This window comes from Macadamia integrifolia, chromosome 12 (genome assembly GCF_013358625.1).
Source record: "Macadamia integrifolia cultivar HAES 741 chromosome 12, SCU_Mint_v3, whole genome shotgun sequence".
NCBI lineage: Eukaryota > Viridiplantae > Streptophyta > Magnoliopsida > Proteales > Proteaceae > Macadamia > Macadamia integrifolia.
In genome coordinates, this window is record NC_056568.1 from 67,341 (window position 1) to 82,584 (window position 15,244).

Sequence of the window (15,244 nt, forward strand, 5' to 3'; positions counted from 1 at the left end):
GGGTCATACAAGAAGATAAAATGATGGTCAAATCTGAAAAGACAAAAAAAAGCAAAAGGTAATTTGAATCTTATAATAATTTAAATTAAATTATCATTTAAATTCCAACAAATATTCATCATCATGACTATATCATTCTCCCATGTTTTGAAAGAATTCATCATCGAATTTGATGTTGCAATCTTCATCGTCCAAGTGTCATGATCAAGTTTTCTCAATTCATTCTCTCTACCTTTAACATATTACTCAAGATGATAGTTTGCTTTGATAACAAATTGATGCACCTTAATAAATAAACTTGAAAATATATGAGTTTTGTTGTTAAAATAAGAAACCAAATATAAGGTAACAAGGATTAGAAATAAGGAATTCTACAAAAAAAAAAAAAAAAAGATTAGAACTAAGGAACAAAGAGGACCGCATAACTATGGGGTTGCTTGAGGACTCACTGAACCTCAAGAGGACCTCAACCCAAAAATGGGATGCTCTTACCACAAGATGTTACATTGGACTCAATCTTTATATAGGGGGGAAGAAGAACCAGCCATTGGAAAAGAGGAATTACAATATAAGAGTTGGAAATATAGCCATTAAAATGTAGCTCTTGGAAATGCATTGAAAAAAGTGCATGGGAGAAAGTAAATGTACATTAAATGTTTGTCTTCATGACCACATCAATCCCCCATTAAAAATAAAAAAAAAATGTGTTAAAACATAGATTGAAGAACAAGATCAACGCCAGATTGATGAGTGTGAGTCAAACCAAAAGAGAATCAATGGAGGCCATATTCCATGACTGGTTGTGGTTGACGATACCACAACTATTATTGTTCAATGCACTATAAATAATTGTTGACGTGGATCGGAGTGGTGAAACCATATAAGAAACAACAAACCTTAAAAATCTATGTTAGGTCTACATTCCAAAGTAGTGTGAGTAATGGTGATTGTGGAATCAAGAAAAGACTATATCGCAAACTCAAAATCATTTCATAGTTATTAAATTCCAGTGCATTTTACATTTAAAGCCCTTTTGAAGTGTTCTTCCGTGTTGAGATGTTGTGGTACTGTGGGATATTGTCAGTTTAGGGGTCATGTCTAATTGTTAGACATTCAAGGGGCTTGAGCATAATTTAAAAAAGAAAACAAATCAACGCTTGCACTTCTTGTTATCTTTGTCAAAACGATCATTCATGGTCGTCATCGTCACTGCCCTATAAATAACGAGACTTATCTTTTCTGTGGCTGAGCTTTTACTGTCACATTTCAACCTCATGATTGGTGGCGGAGTTGCAGTTGCGACATCGCTGCCTATACGGCAACCACAGCAGTTTAGTTCATGGCCGGCACGAGCACTTTCCCTCCTCCCATGACTGGATCGACTCCTGTTGAAGTCCCTAGAATCAACGGCGTCGGTCCTCTGCTACACAGAATTGGTGCTTCTCTTATTCCGATTCGAATTGCAACGAAAAACAATGGCGTCTTCGCTTGTAGTAATCGGAGTTCTTGTTCGAATCTTGCCCTAGCTGAGGGACCTTCGTGCATCTTTGTTGGACCTATCGAGACCGCCAGTAAGGAAACCTTAGAAGCTCTGTATCGTCAGGTAGTGCTTTATTAATTACCACTTGGTAGCTTTAATTATCGATATGAACTAGGGTTTGTTTCATCAGTAATTGTTGCTCTCGCGAGTTTGTTTGCTTGATCTTGTTATCTTCTCCGCTATTTTATTCTGCTGCGTCCCACAGATTCTCCCCTGTTTCTTACAAGCATTATAGCTGGAGGAAAATTGCTAGTTTTTTTTTTTTCCTTCTCTCTCTCTATCAAGAACAAATTCATTGCAATTTGGATGCAATTTATTTTTAGATTGGCTCGATCAAGTAGAAATTTGCAGTAAATTGATTCTTCTTTTTTGTTCTAGGCACGAGATGCTTATTACAGCGGGAAGCCTTTGATTGTCGATGACATGTTTGATAAAGTAGAGGTAACATTGCATTCCTTTCGGATTTTACCTAATATAAATGGTTTCTCTATTCATTCGTGGAAATTATATGGAACAGCTGAAATTGCGCTGGTATGGCTCGAAATCTGTTGTGAAGTATCCCCGCTGCAGTCTTAGGCGGCAATCAACATATGCAGATGCCGAGGTAATCCTCTTCTCAATTATGCTTTATAATTGTTGGATGGAGCCTGCTCCTCATACCATTTGGGGTGCATCAACTTATCATTCCTCATGTTCCATTAGTGAACTCTTCTTGAGGCTTTGGTCCATATGTACAAATGGACCTCTCTCTCTTCCTTATCTGTGTCCAAGTTAAACCTTTTTGTTACTCTTTCATAAGCATAGTAGTCTTAGTTATAGCTCAAACGGTCAATGTTAGTTTCATATGATTCCAGTTCTGCCTCACCCATTACATGTTTAATTTCATTTTGAGTTAATGCATAGAAGTTTCTTTGTTTACTCGACTTGAACATTGATTGACTTGGGTGTAGGGCAGGAAGATCGCTCTCAGGTTCTGGCATTAGCAAGTGTTTGGACCCTTATATTTGCATTTGGTGGCTTAGCTTTTCTGGTGCCTACCATCTACACTGTTGGTCATGCTTATCAGGATGCATTCACTTCAAGGTTCTTATCAAGTAGCTCAACATATGCATCAGAATTTCTTTCTATGTTGAATGGCGCCCTCTTAATGGCTTTGGGGTCCGTGATTGGTTATCCTATTGCATCAGCTTCTGGTAATATTTTTCAATTCAATTTCCACGTTTCTAAGGATTACACTTATGCAGTTTTCTTTTCTTTTCCTTTTCTGGTTTTTTTTTTTTTTGTTTATTTATTTATTTATTATTATTATTATTATTTCCTTGTGTAGATATGATGCTACATATTAAAAATATCAGCTGGAAATATTCTGCCTTGTTTATATATGATTTTATTTATGATTTTATATATGATTAATGACATTAGACTCATTTGGAGAGCAGCATCAACCGTGGAGTACATTTCCACTGTTTTCTTGGGTCCTATTTATAGATAATGAGAATATTACAGAAATTCGAAGTTGAATTAAAAAAAAATTATGTAGAAATGTTCTTGAAATTTGTGGTATATGAATAATTAGTCTAGCAGGTCATTTTGCTCTTTTTGTTGACTGTGTCAAGCTGATCTTTCCCTCATGCAAGCATGGTCTAACAAAAGGAGGAAAAAAAAAGACGACTAAAATCAAATAATAGGTTATTTGTATGATGTCAATGGTATCACTTACTGGGGAATAACTCTCGACAGTCAGAGCACTTCAAGGCCTATGGAGAAACAACTTGGTGGCATTAAAGGGACCATGCCCAAACTGCACAGAGGAGGTTGGTTTTGATGAATTACAGGCTCTATTACATTATTTTTTAGAACTTTTTGAGTGAATTTTGGTGAACAATGAATTATTCCCTTCGGACTGAACTTCTGTGTCTTTTACTTGCAGGTTTATGCATTTGTGAGGGCAGATCAATCCAATCAAGTTCCCCATAGAGCTGATTGTCATGTATGTCAGTGCACTCTAGAATTCCGCACCAAAGTCGAGGTAACATAATGTACTTTTGTTTCTCGCACTTGAGTATGCATGCTTAAATTTACTCTTCAGTGACTTGTGCAAGAAAGATGGCATTTTTAGAAGAATAACCGGCAATCAAGAAAAGAAATTACTTCATAAGTGATATTTTTAACCTTAACAAGGTACTACATAGGGGAGGGGCCATGATTGTTTTAGCTGCAGTGGTCATTGAGAAATCTATGCTTTAGGAAAGTAGTTCCCAATATGATCGAGTGGAGGACCTCAGTAATAGAGGTCAGATGAGGCTTTTCTCATTTTTCTCTGTTAAAAAATCTGACGTAGTTTTGACCCCCTCCACCACCACAACCCCCTTCCAACCCCCCCTCCCCCCCCCCCCCCCCAAAAAAAAAAAAAAAAAAAAATGATGGTTGAGGAAGAGTTTGAAATCTATGAAGCACTACTTTAATAGTTTGGGATCTCAACTGTAGTGAATTTGTTATATCAGGTTTATTGTTACTGATGGGAGGTAGTCAATGACATAGATAGGGAGGAGATATTGGATTTTGAAAATTTGAAATTTATAATGGTTAGTCTTTGGATCCATTAATTGTATCCAGTGCAGTTCATTGGTCAAATGGTCAGTAGTGTATCTTCAACTCATTCAGCCATTAGAGTCAAAGAGTCCGAGAGCCATGTTTGAGGGAATCACCATGCCATCTCAATACTTTACTAATCCAACAAGTTGTATGCACTAATGGTTTTCATTTTTTACCACATAAGCCTTTATATTTTTGGTTGCCTCATTCTGCAAGTTTTCTTGTGCAGCAATCCATTTCAAGACCAAGTGGACGTTGGGTCTATGGCCGGATTTACCTGGTCCCGGGTGGGGGCACAAATTGTCAACAAAGATGGATGTAGAAGACGCGGTGTTTCCACTATTATCTGTGCTTTTGTGGACTCTTAGCTTATGTACAGTAGTTTCATTCTTTCTTCTTGTTCAGCAAAGGGTAATTAGGAGAACTTGTAACTGCCTTGAGCAGTTATTGGAATCTGAGAGTTCCATCGTTGAAAATTGTATGAGATAAATTTCTGACCTCAGGGTGATAGCATCCTGGCCAGTTTAAATGTTGTTTCTACTGTATCTATTTCTGCCAAGAAGAGGATACTATAACTTGAATTTTTTCACTCATGTTCCATGCGTTACAACTAAAGCAAAATGTAGGGAGATAGGATCCGTTGCTCATATGATCACCTGATCGTACGAGTCAGCATCTAACACCTGTTCCACATTCTGCCATTACAAGGATAAGTAGGGGTATAACTGGAAACTGACTCATACGACTAGGTGATTGTACGAGCAGTTGATGAAGTGAATAAACTGTTTTTTTTTTTTTTTTTTTTTCTTATTCTTTTTTCTAATCATTATTTATAATTATTGTATAACTAACTCAAAAACTTACTAAAATATAGGAATCAAAATTTATTTCACTTAGCTATGAAATTAGTTGGATTTGAACTGGAAAATATGACAGGCCTAAGAAATTTATTTTAAAAATTTTATCACCGTATTTAGTGAGATCTTGAGTTCATTTGATAGTCATGATTCATGAGATCACAAGTTCTTATTTTCTTTTCCAAATTAATTTTACTTCCTTTCATTTCACTAGTAATCAGATATAGTCTCAATCTCTCTCTCTCTCTGTCTCTCTATATATATATATATATATATATTGATCGCACCACGGCGTTTCACGTGTCAGGGACATTGTTCTCCTTATTGGTTTGATCAAAAGTATTTGTACCAAATTTGACTGAGCCTGGTATTGCCCTGATTGTCATTTAACCTGGGACAGTAACTGTACCTCATTTCCTTAAAAGGTTGTCCGAGGTTATTTGACTAGGTGAGTTTTCGACTACATCAGTCGGCTCGATTTAAAACCGTCCTAGCAGACGTTAGGGACCAAATAAAGGTTTGGTCGAAGAGGATCTTTATTTTGTGGCCCGACGAGACTTGCTGGAGGTTACTTCTTTGAATTTGCATGAAGAGGATGCTTTGGAGCTGGCTGGCTCGTAGTCAGGATCATCTTCATAGGGATCTTGGGCCATTTGCTGAGTATGGCAATAGGCCAGCATAGAACCTTTGATGGAACTAAGACTGTAGGCACCATCCCTAGAGTCTTCTTCGTTGTCTGAGTCAGAACCCAACTTAGCCAGTCGAGCTAGGAAGGCCTCCTTTTTACTTTTGATACTTGATTTGTACGAGCTTGGAAGGGTCGGAACAGGTTTGAGACGCGTAAGACTTTGAATGAGTGACGTTTTTTCGCATTTTGAAGCATCAATATATATATATATATATATAGAGAGAGAGAGAGAGAGAGAGAGAGAGAGAGAGAGAGAGAGAGAGAGAGAGAGATTCTAAGGCCTTCGATCAGCCATTCACAAACACTATTTAGATGGTTGTTGGCAAATTATGTTAATGACCTACCAATATACATCATCTTAATCACTTACACTGTTGATATGGGGGGAATGATAGGGATGGTGCAACTATTTACCTCTAAAAGACTGAAACTAGTTTATAGTTTGCTTTGGTGAATGTTTTGATTAGCTCTCAATGAGTAAGTGATATTTCGGTAGTTATAGTTCATTATTTTGGCAAGAAATAATGTACATAGAGAGATTTACGTTGGTTCCACGCCCATCACATCTTTAAGTTTGAGCCAAGAAACCTAATTTAAAGTTTGAAATTGTACCCAAAAATTTTGTAAATACAAATTATAAAATGGAAAAAAAATCCGTTGATCAGATCCAATCCGTGATTTGAAGTAATACACTATGTCAATGAAATAATTATTTTCCCTTATCGTATGAAGTATTAAAATGTCTCCAACTCGAGATTTTGTGCTCAAATTGCTTACACCCTCATCGTGGTCATGCTGACCACCGATCCCCGCCCTTATTGAAACTGCCATGAGCCCCCATTATGTGATATTAAAAGTTTTACATCCTACGAAGCAAGTTCATTTTGGCTCAAAATTAGGCAAAATATCTTTCCGGTTCACAAATAATAGGGGTGAATTATTCAACATGAGGCTCTCAACAATTCGCAAATCTCTATCATGTTATTAATCAAATGAGAATCAAATTTTGCGGAAGACCCCAAGCTCCCCAACCCCCCCCCCCCCTTTTTCCCTGGCCATTCACATGTCAATTTCAGCTCAATCAAATGTCATGTGACAAAATGGACATCAGAAATCAGGACCATAGATACCAACAAACATGCATGTGTGTAAAATATACACTAAATTTATAAAATTTGATTCACAACTAATCCAGACCATGTCCTCTCAGTTCAACAGTTGTCCATACTAATGTAGTAGACCTCTCATTCTCTCAACATTGGACCATGTTAATGAGTTTTTCCCTTCTTGTTTTTTGTCTCCCTTTTTTTTATATTTATTTTTTAGTAGATGATTGTGAATCAAGCCGAGTATCCACCAGTGGACGAATAGGATAGAGTAATGTGTTATTTTTTGCCACAGGCCAAAAATAGTTCAGTTGGTTGTTAACAAAGAAAAAAATACAAAACCTTGCATCCAGTAATGAACCATTTCTGTTTCATTCCAGCCTCCAAGGTGTTGGCAAGCTTACCAACACTTTCCCTACTAATACTACTAGACATATGAACCATCTGATGATTAGAAAAAAAAAACTCAAGCCTAATTTAATGCGAATGAACGAAACACATGAATTAAATTAAAGTAGGCTACAAAGCAAAAAATCACTGAAACTCACCATCCTACAATTCCATGGCTCATGTACCATCTGTCACCATAATTGGTTCAGGTAAAAGCTGCAGAATTACATTGCTCCCTGCATCTATGCCAGTAAGGTGCCATAACATGACAACAGAATGAAAACATCAATAATTATGTGGAAAGGGGTAAAAATATCTGTTGGTGGAACGTTAAATCATTTCTTCTGCAGGGTGGCTCACTTAATTGAGCAAATTGTGCCACACGATGCTCCCAAAAATGAAGATAGAGGGCAATGCGTCGGAAAATCCAGTAGATAAGCATTTGCCACATCAGCAAACTGCCAATCAGAAATGTGCTAAGCTGTATACTAGGATCCACAAAAGCTGCACGGTTGATACAAAAAAAAAAAATGTTAAAACTGATACTTTTGTACTGATACTTTCATACATTAAAATTCCGAAATCTGGAACAAAAATATCAGAAAAATGACCATACGTACCAGAAAGAGAGTTAATGATGCAAAAAGTCCCTCCTGAAGGAGGGCTCCATGACCTCCAAAATCTTCCTCATCAATTTTTAGTATTATTGAATAATACCCATAAATAATTCCTGAGGATAGCACCAGAAATCTGGGAACAAGAATAAGAATCGTTAATTTCTTCGGTAGTATACATAAGAATAGTGAAAAACATGAAAGTTCAAGAGAGATCAAGAAGGCATCATTGCCCGAGTAGTGCATTAACACAAGGGAGTAATATAGACAATCAGACAACATCATATGCATTGCATATCATCTGACACTTTTTTTTGGGTGGTTTGGGGGGGAGGAGGAGGGGTGCTCATCCAAGCCACCTCTAATAAGGAAGAGAGAATAGTACCCATACATTCCCCCCCCCCCCCCAAAAAAAAACCCGATATATCTCTAGCTGCTACAAAATTTCATAAAAAACATTTCATCGTCTCCTCCACTGATTCACACATAAAAAATTCATTGGAAAGGCATTATCCTTTCTCCCAGTAGCTATCAGTGAGAGCATACAACATTCCCCCTCTTAACCCTCTCCAACTTCACAAATCCTCCAAAGTCATCTCACTTATTCAAGGGCTTGGGAAAATAATGATATAGTATTTCCCCAAACTCGCACTTAAATTCCTTTTGAAATTGGGACCCTAAGTAAACTTCACTTCCCTCAATTGAAAAAGGGTCACCTATGAACAGGTTCTTACTTGGTAGCATTGGATGAAGTCCGAAGCCTACGTCACATTGTTTTTGCAACTGTCCCCAACAGATATCCACATTTTTGTTCTTTCAACATTACCCACCTCAAAGCTTGTCCTCAAAAGTTCTTCTTGGACAATCATTATCCCCTTAGCAGCATAAGTAGACTTCACTCTTTCGGATCTCGTCCTCCATTACATGGCCATGCTTACTTCAATATTTTTCCTTCAAAGAGGAACTTGTTCTTTCTTCAAGTGCCACAAAAAATCCCAAGTAATGCCATGTCCATATTCCATAAGTTTCTAAACCAGTGCCTAAAAAAAGCTTTTAGGCTTGCATGCCCACTTCCAAACAAACAGGTGGAATTTCATGTCCCTTTTTGAGCATTTATTCCCCTTAGAGCATCTTACAGTTTTACTACTAATTTACCACCAAACCAGAATCTTGAGCAATAGCATATGGTAAATTCGTAGGTTTCAACCGCATAAGAATGTGATTCTTATAACATGTAATATATTCAATGTCTCTCAAACAGGAAAGGGCACTGATTTAGTAACCTGCGGGTGAGGTAACTAGCTCACCTGATTGTATCAAATTTGCAAGAAAGAATTTATTTATGCAAATAAATGTAATTAATGAATGCCCCTATATGCTTTTCTGCTCATGAAATTGATCAGGTGAATAGCATGCTGAGAGAATTATTTTCCCAGAGAAAAAAATAGTCCCTGGATAAAATCCCAACAAAGATGTACTTCAGGATACATTTTCTCGCCACAATGACTTCTGAACAGATGCCTCTAAGATTGGTCATATCTTTCGCTATAAATATCAGACTAAACTGAGGGAAAGAAGCTTCTAAAGGGTGCCCCACTGTGTCTGGTTAATGAACTTTATAGAGAGAGCGAGGAAAGTGAAAAACAATTGAATACGACCCCATATGCAATTAGATTCTTATCTTGGAAATGACAAAGGAGTTTAAGCAATGAAAATGACAACAAGAATCTCCAAAAGATTCTAAAAGTACCGCAAAAAGGAGGAAGCACTTTAGTAAACTATAACCTCAGAATTTTTTTTTCTATGCAGTAAACATTTAATCTAACAAAAGCAATCCCAAAATGGTTTTAACTTTAAACAACCAAGATTATAATATCATTTACTCTAGTTAGTTGAGCAAATTAGACTCCTTTATTGAAATGTAGAATAGAGTTCACATCCAGAAACATGTGCAAAAGATAAATAAAACTTTCCCAGATGTATTAACCCAAGGAATCTGGTACCAGCAACCCTCGTCAACTCTAATAAGATAAGACTGAAGGGTTTAATGGATTTCTAATGGAATATAACACATTACGACTAAAAAAGAAATGCCAATAGATTTATGATGGGTTTATTTTAGGGGGAATAAGCCTTGCCACCTTGGGTTGGGCTATATTTTGAGCCATTAGTCCAAGAAATTTTCATTGTATTTGGTCACCTTAATGGGCACATAATGTAGGTAGGAGTTGGGAATACGAGATTTACCTTATTAAGTAGCAAGTCTGGTTATATATATATATATATATATATGAGAGTGAGAGAGAGCGAGAATCTAAATGACACCTATATTGGTGTATTTAGAACTTAACACCTTCATTTAAATGTCTCTTGTCTTATTCCCAAAAGTTATTTAATACAGGTGTAAAAATGGGGTTTTCAAAAATTGAAAGTCATTTCAATGCAGCATTTAATGCAGTTACCATATGAAATGACAAATTTACCCTGGGGTTTTCATAAATTTGAAAGTCATTTCAATGCAGCATTTAATGCAGTTCCCATATGATATGACAAATTTACCCTCATTAAAAAATTACATTAAGTAACTTTTGGGAACAAGACAAGGGGCAAAAAAAGTAAAGTTAATATCCCTCTATATATATATATATATATATATAGCCAGCCAATCAAGCATACAAGTTTCAGTTTTTTCGCAACGAAGTTTTGTTTTTCTCTACCTTGTGGATTCATTACGTACTTGCATGGGCTTCCATTAGTTCTAGGGTGGATTCCTTAGTGGAAGAGTGGATTCTCTTCAGAGGTTGGGTGGATTCCTGATCATAGTTTCTTCTTTTCTATTATTCTTTTCTTACTTTCAGTTTCATAGTTTCCACCAGTTACCTTATTTTCAAATTGATCTCTTTGTCCAGTTTTGAATTCTCAATTCAATAAATCTGGATTTTATTGTTTGCTATTCCTAAGCATAATGGCAATACTGAACTTGAAATTTTTCTTCAGTTTTGTTCTTTCATCCTACCATTCAGCAAGGTGTTTTCTGCTATTCAAATTTGGTTACTTCCTTGTTAAAATAGTCTAATCAGATATGGATTGGGATACTCTATTGGATTTCTAATTTGATTATAATTCCCCATTCAGAGTCCCACTTGGATTATGATTTTCCGATCCCATTAGGACTAGGAGTTTCGGTTTAATATGGTTCATACTCAGATCCTACTTAGACTAGAATTCTCCTGAGAGACTCCTAGTGAGAGCAGGACTCCCAACACTAGTGCAACTGCAAGTCCTTCCCATGCTTTCCCCACCACTAGGGGTAGGAGGGAGTGAGAGAACTCCAACTCTTCCATTTTGAAACTCGGGCCTTGACCTGCCATATTTCATTTCCCTGTCCAATAGATTCCACTTCACCATTCAAGGTTTGCAAATGTCCTCCTTCTTTATTGTAAAGGATGGATGCCATTCACTTAATTCCTCACAAAGTCTCTGGGGTCTGGGCTAACTCAAAATTACCACTAAAACATCTCCATCCTCCTGGACAGTAACTCAGTACAGTCAACTTAACTAGCAGAAATGGGATGAAACTACCAAAAGAAAGAAGCATACTCTTGTAGCAGTAAAAGGATTGCAAGTCTGCAACATCTATTTAAAGATGAGCTCTTCCATCATGGCTAGATTACATTCCAGAACTAATATGCATCCTCTGCTATATATTAAAACCCGAGCTCAGAACCCATTTTCTTCAAGCACCATGCTCAAAAACCATTTTCTTCTTAATGCTAACTGCAAAAGACTTTAATTGAACCTCAGAAGAGGCTTATTAAAACAAGGGGCAGAAACAAAAAATACAGATTTTTTTCAAAGAGAACCTAAAAGGAAGCTAAATACTTAAGTCTGCATTCTACACTAACAAAGAATCAAAGGAACCTCATTAAGGGACAATCATTTAGAAAGTCTAGACGATAAAGAAAATCAATAGAATACATTGAAATACAAAAGGATCACATATAAAAGGTCCTTCCCTTAAGACCTTTCACACTTATTTTGTTTCCCTTAATCTTTTCCTTCTCTTTAAAAAAAATAAAAAATAAAATAAAATTTACGTCCTTTCGGAAAATTCTTTTCCGATCCGAGATTTTCAACATCTTTCCAAGAATTTCAAGGGAATAAAACAGGAACAGGAGGGGAAAGGATGAATCTGTATAACAAGCCAAAATCAATGCTATTGTACAGATGGAAGATGCTTGACACCTCAAGACCATCACCAGCCCATCTAAATACAAACCTTCTCAATAAATTGTGCCATGATTTCTTTCCCATATCTGCAAGACAAGGTATATCCAACTACCCAAAAAAATAAGCATGAACCCTATTATTAGTGTCAATACCAAAGTCTGTTTCATGTGAAATTCCTGAAGAGATCTTTAAGAGAAAGTTGCCTTCTTTTGAAGTTCGTTTCAACAAACTACCTCTAGGATGAAGATAAATATGATCCATTTGAAGCATGATTTATCTTATTGTTCTAATAATGACTTGGCTTCCGAACCCATCACAGATGGTCATTCTTGATTAGGCACCTAGAAGAGGATATTAAGGAACAGGAATCTTGGTAACAGAAAGTGATAATATCGATACTCACAATTTAAGCTCTACCAAGGCTTCCCTCTACGTAATACAGTAGAATTTTTTCTTCAAGAAAACTAGCACATAATTGACACATCATAATGCCCAATTCACGTATAATAGAACAAAATCTTTGCCAAGGTCAAAAACTTATAGGGGAATTTTATAATATTGTCATATTGACAATATAATTGAACAGGAATCATATTCACATTAATAAATGTTGTGAAAATCCGAATATGATTTTATGGGCAAAGCATATTCAATGTGAAAATAGCCATATTCAATAGATCAGTGTTACTATAGCAGGTTGGTGCATTTGAACTTACACGACAATCCAAATGGCTCCATTGAAAGGAACAGCACCCCATAGTAACCCACATACAAGGGCAACAACTTGCCGAATCCAATGTAAAGCATCGCCCAATTGATCCTGCAGAAAAAAATATCATTGACATTCACTAACATGAGAACATCTTGGGAACAGCCTACAGTAAATTTGAAGACGTGGAATTGATGAATACTTTACAAGCCAAATAAATAACGAATTTAGGAGAATACTTAATATTAATGAAAAAAAATTCACTTTTATTAACGCACCAAGATCAACGGAATTGAAAACAAAAGACACAAGCTATAGTGCAGAAATTTTGTGGGGCAAACATGTTCTGCACATGATATGAAAATTGGGAGAAGAAAACACAAGTCTTATTTAAGTCTATGAGGAAGGTTTAAGCCGTAAATTGAAGAAAAAGATGTACGGAATACAACAGTCACTGGCTCGCTAACTCATCCCGATATCCAAAAATATCACATCGAACGACATGAACAGAATACACAACTCAGAGATAGTCGACATACAATTCGATGAAGACATTATAGAAACAAATTAAAAAAAAAAAATCATACCTTGTCCCACGAAGCTTCGGGATCTAACAATTTGGCGAATTCAAAAGGAGAGAGGTGACCATTCTGTTGCTGTTGCTGAATATTAAATTTAACGGACTTTCCTTCTCTCATATTGGAAATAAAGGAAATTACCACAAAAAAATCTCAGTGAACTCGACGATGATCAAATTTCTATGAATGTTTAGAATTTTTCTGGATCAATTGCTCTTCCTTCTCACCATAAATAGCAGGATTGGCAAAGAATGAAGCATCTTAGGGTTTTGCATCAGCGAAAAAATCGGTAAAACTAACAAAGAAACGACTTCAAAGTTCAAACGTTTTTTGGATCAATCGAGACACGGCAGTGACAACATCACTGTCATAACTTAAATAAATAGAGAAGGCGATAAGCCGACAATGCATAGCTTCGCAGGTGGATCTGAAGACAGTGAGGGCCTAAGTAGAGTATTTCTCTCTAAAATTCTCAAGTGGCCAGTTGAGTTGGGATTCAAACACGGAAATCGGGATCCGGGATCCCGGCCGACTCCGATTCGTATCGAAATCTGCTGGGATAGGTAATCATTAATTGGTTGGATCGGCCATAATAGGTATACTCTTGGCCTCTAGGTAAAGCCATAAAGGTGTCAAGCAGTCGGGCCGGGTCGATCTCGATCAGGCCTAATCAGGCTTGACCAATTTATAAGGTTGCACCGTGAACACCAATTTAGCTAAATGGGTTAAGCTAGCGGGGGCATGGTATGATTGTTAATGGGGCCAATCGGTCTCAGGCTCTAATCCGACTACCATAAACGAGTCTTAATCGGACTATAGATTTATTTAACTGTAAATGGGCTGTAAATGAGTCATCTTTAAGATTAGTCTCTTAAATATGCTTGAAGATGAATATTAATAAAATGAGGCAAAGATGAGCATAGGAAATAAAGATCCTATAGTTAAAATGGATTAAGCCGACGATTGGCAAATCAACTAAGTTACTAAGGTACTCAGTATTTAACCCAAGGAATTCAAATCAATTAAACTATGCCTACACAACCCAAGTTAAGTAAGTTCAAATTAATTAAACGATGTCTGAAAAACTGAATGCTCAGATAATGATCACCATCATTTCAATTGTACATATAACATAGCCTTAGCACTAAATACAAATAATATTAAAAAAAAAATACAAGTAGTATTAAAGGTGCTCGGGCAAGGTCGGGCTTAAAGGAATCGGTTCAAATCGAACTTATAAATGTGTGGGGCCGATATAGCGCCCATCGGGCTAGGTGGCTACACCGTGTACTACCAGTTTATAAATGTGCCCAACCCATTTATTAATCGGGCTGGTCTGGATTGGGCCATAAGGGCCCGGTGCGGGCCTAGAATTGACACCCCTACTTCTAGGGTTTTTCTGTACAAGAATTAGATGACCGAATTGACCAGAACCAGGGAATCGGTGATGGGCTGTGCTGATCCAGATCGGTATTGGCGCCCACTGATCCCAGCGAAAAAAATACCATTTTTGAGGAGAAACAGGGTAAAACCGTCGGATCCCACATGCTTATCCAGGATCAGTATCGGCAATAACCGTTGCGATGAACTTAAAACCATGATCTGATCCGATTGTTGTAACACTGGTTGAGTGTACGGGTGAAAATCATTTCGGTTTGGTTTCAATTCAATTATATCATAAGTACAACCCGAAATTGAATCATTTTCATGACCTCAAAATCAAAAATTCGACGGCTAGAATGCACGAAGGGATGCTATCGGCTGGAGAGGATCTGAGTCATACTTCATTCAAATCAGCTCAAAATTGACGTTTTTTTAATCTAATTCAAAATTGAACTGAATAAAATTTCATTTTTCTTTCATTTTTTAAAACCTTGAAACCAAACCGAATTGATCAAACCTTTTGATTTGATTTAGTTCGTTTAAACACCTAGTTT

The 15,244-nt window shown here is 36.8% G+C and overlaps 2 protein-coding genes across 2 annotated transcripts; one reads left to right on the forward strand and one right to left on the reverse strand.

Annotated features, from left to right (window-relative positions):
• Nucleotides 1-1,200: 1,200 nt before the first annotated feature.
• LOC122057309 (PGR5-like protein 1B, chloroplastic) lies at nt 1,201-4,728 on the forward strand. Its single transcript, XM_042619361.1, has 7 exons — nt 1,201-1,603; nt 1,919-1,981; nt 2,058-2,144; nt 2,496-2,733; nt 3,281-3,354; nt 3,471-3,569; nt 4,365-4,728. Exons 1-7 carry the CDS (start codon nt 1,340-1,342, stop codon nt 4,455-4,457), a joined length of 918 nt encoding a protein of 305 aa, XP_042475295.1. The 5' UTR covers nt 1,201-1,339; the 3' UTR covers nt 4,458-4,728.
• A 2,534-nt stretch (nt 4,729-7,262) lies between these two features.
• On the reverse strand, nt 7,263-13,779 carry LOC122057207 (respirasome Complex Assembly Factor 1-like). The gene is made up of 4 exons (XM_042619232.1): nt 13,317-13,779; nt 12,737-12,840; nt 7,797-7,926; nt 7,263-7,680 (listed from the first exon to the last, which is right to left on the reverse strand). The coding sequence occupies exons 1-4, from the start codon at nt 13,425-13,427 to the stop codon at nt 7,642-7,644; spliced, it is 384 nt and encodes a 127-aa protein (XP_042475166.1). The 5' UTR covers nt 13,428-13,779; the 3' UTR covers nt 7,263-7,641.
• Nucleotides 13,780-15,244: the final 1,465 nt, after the last annotated feature.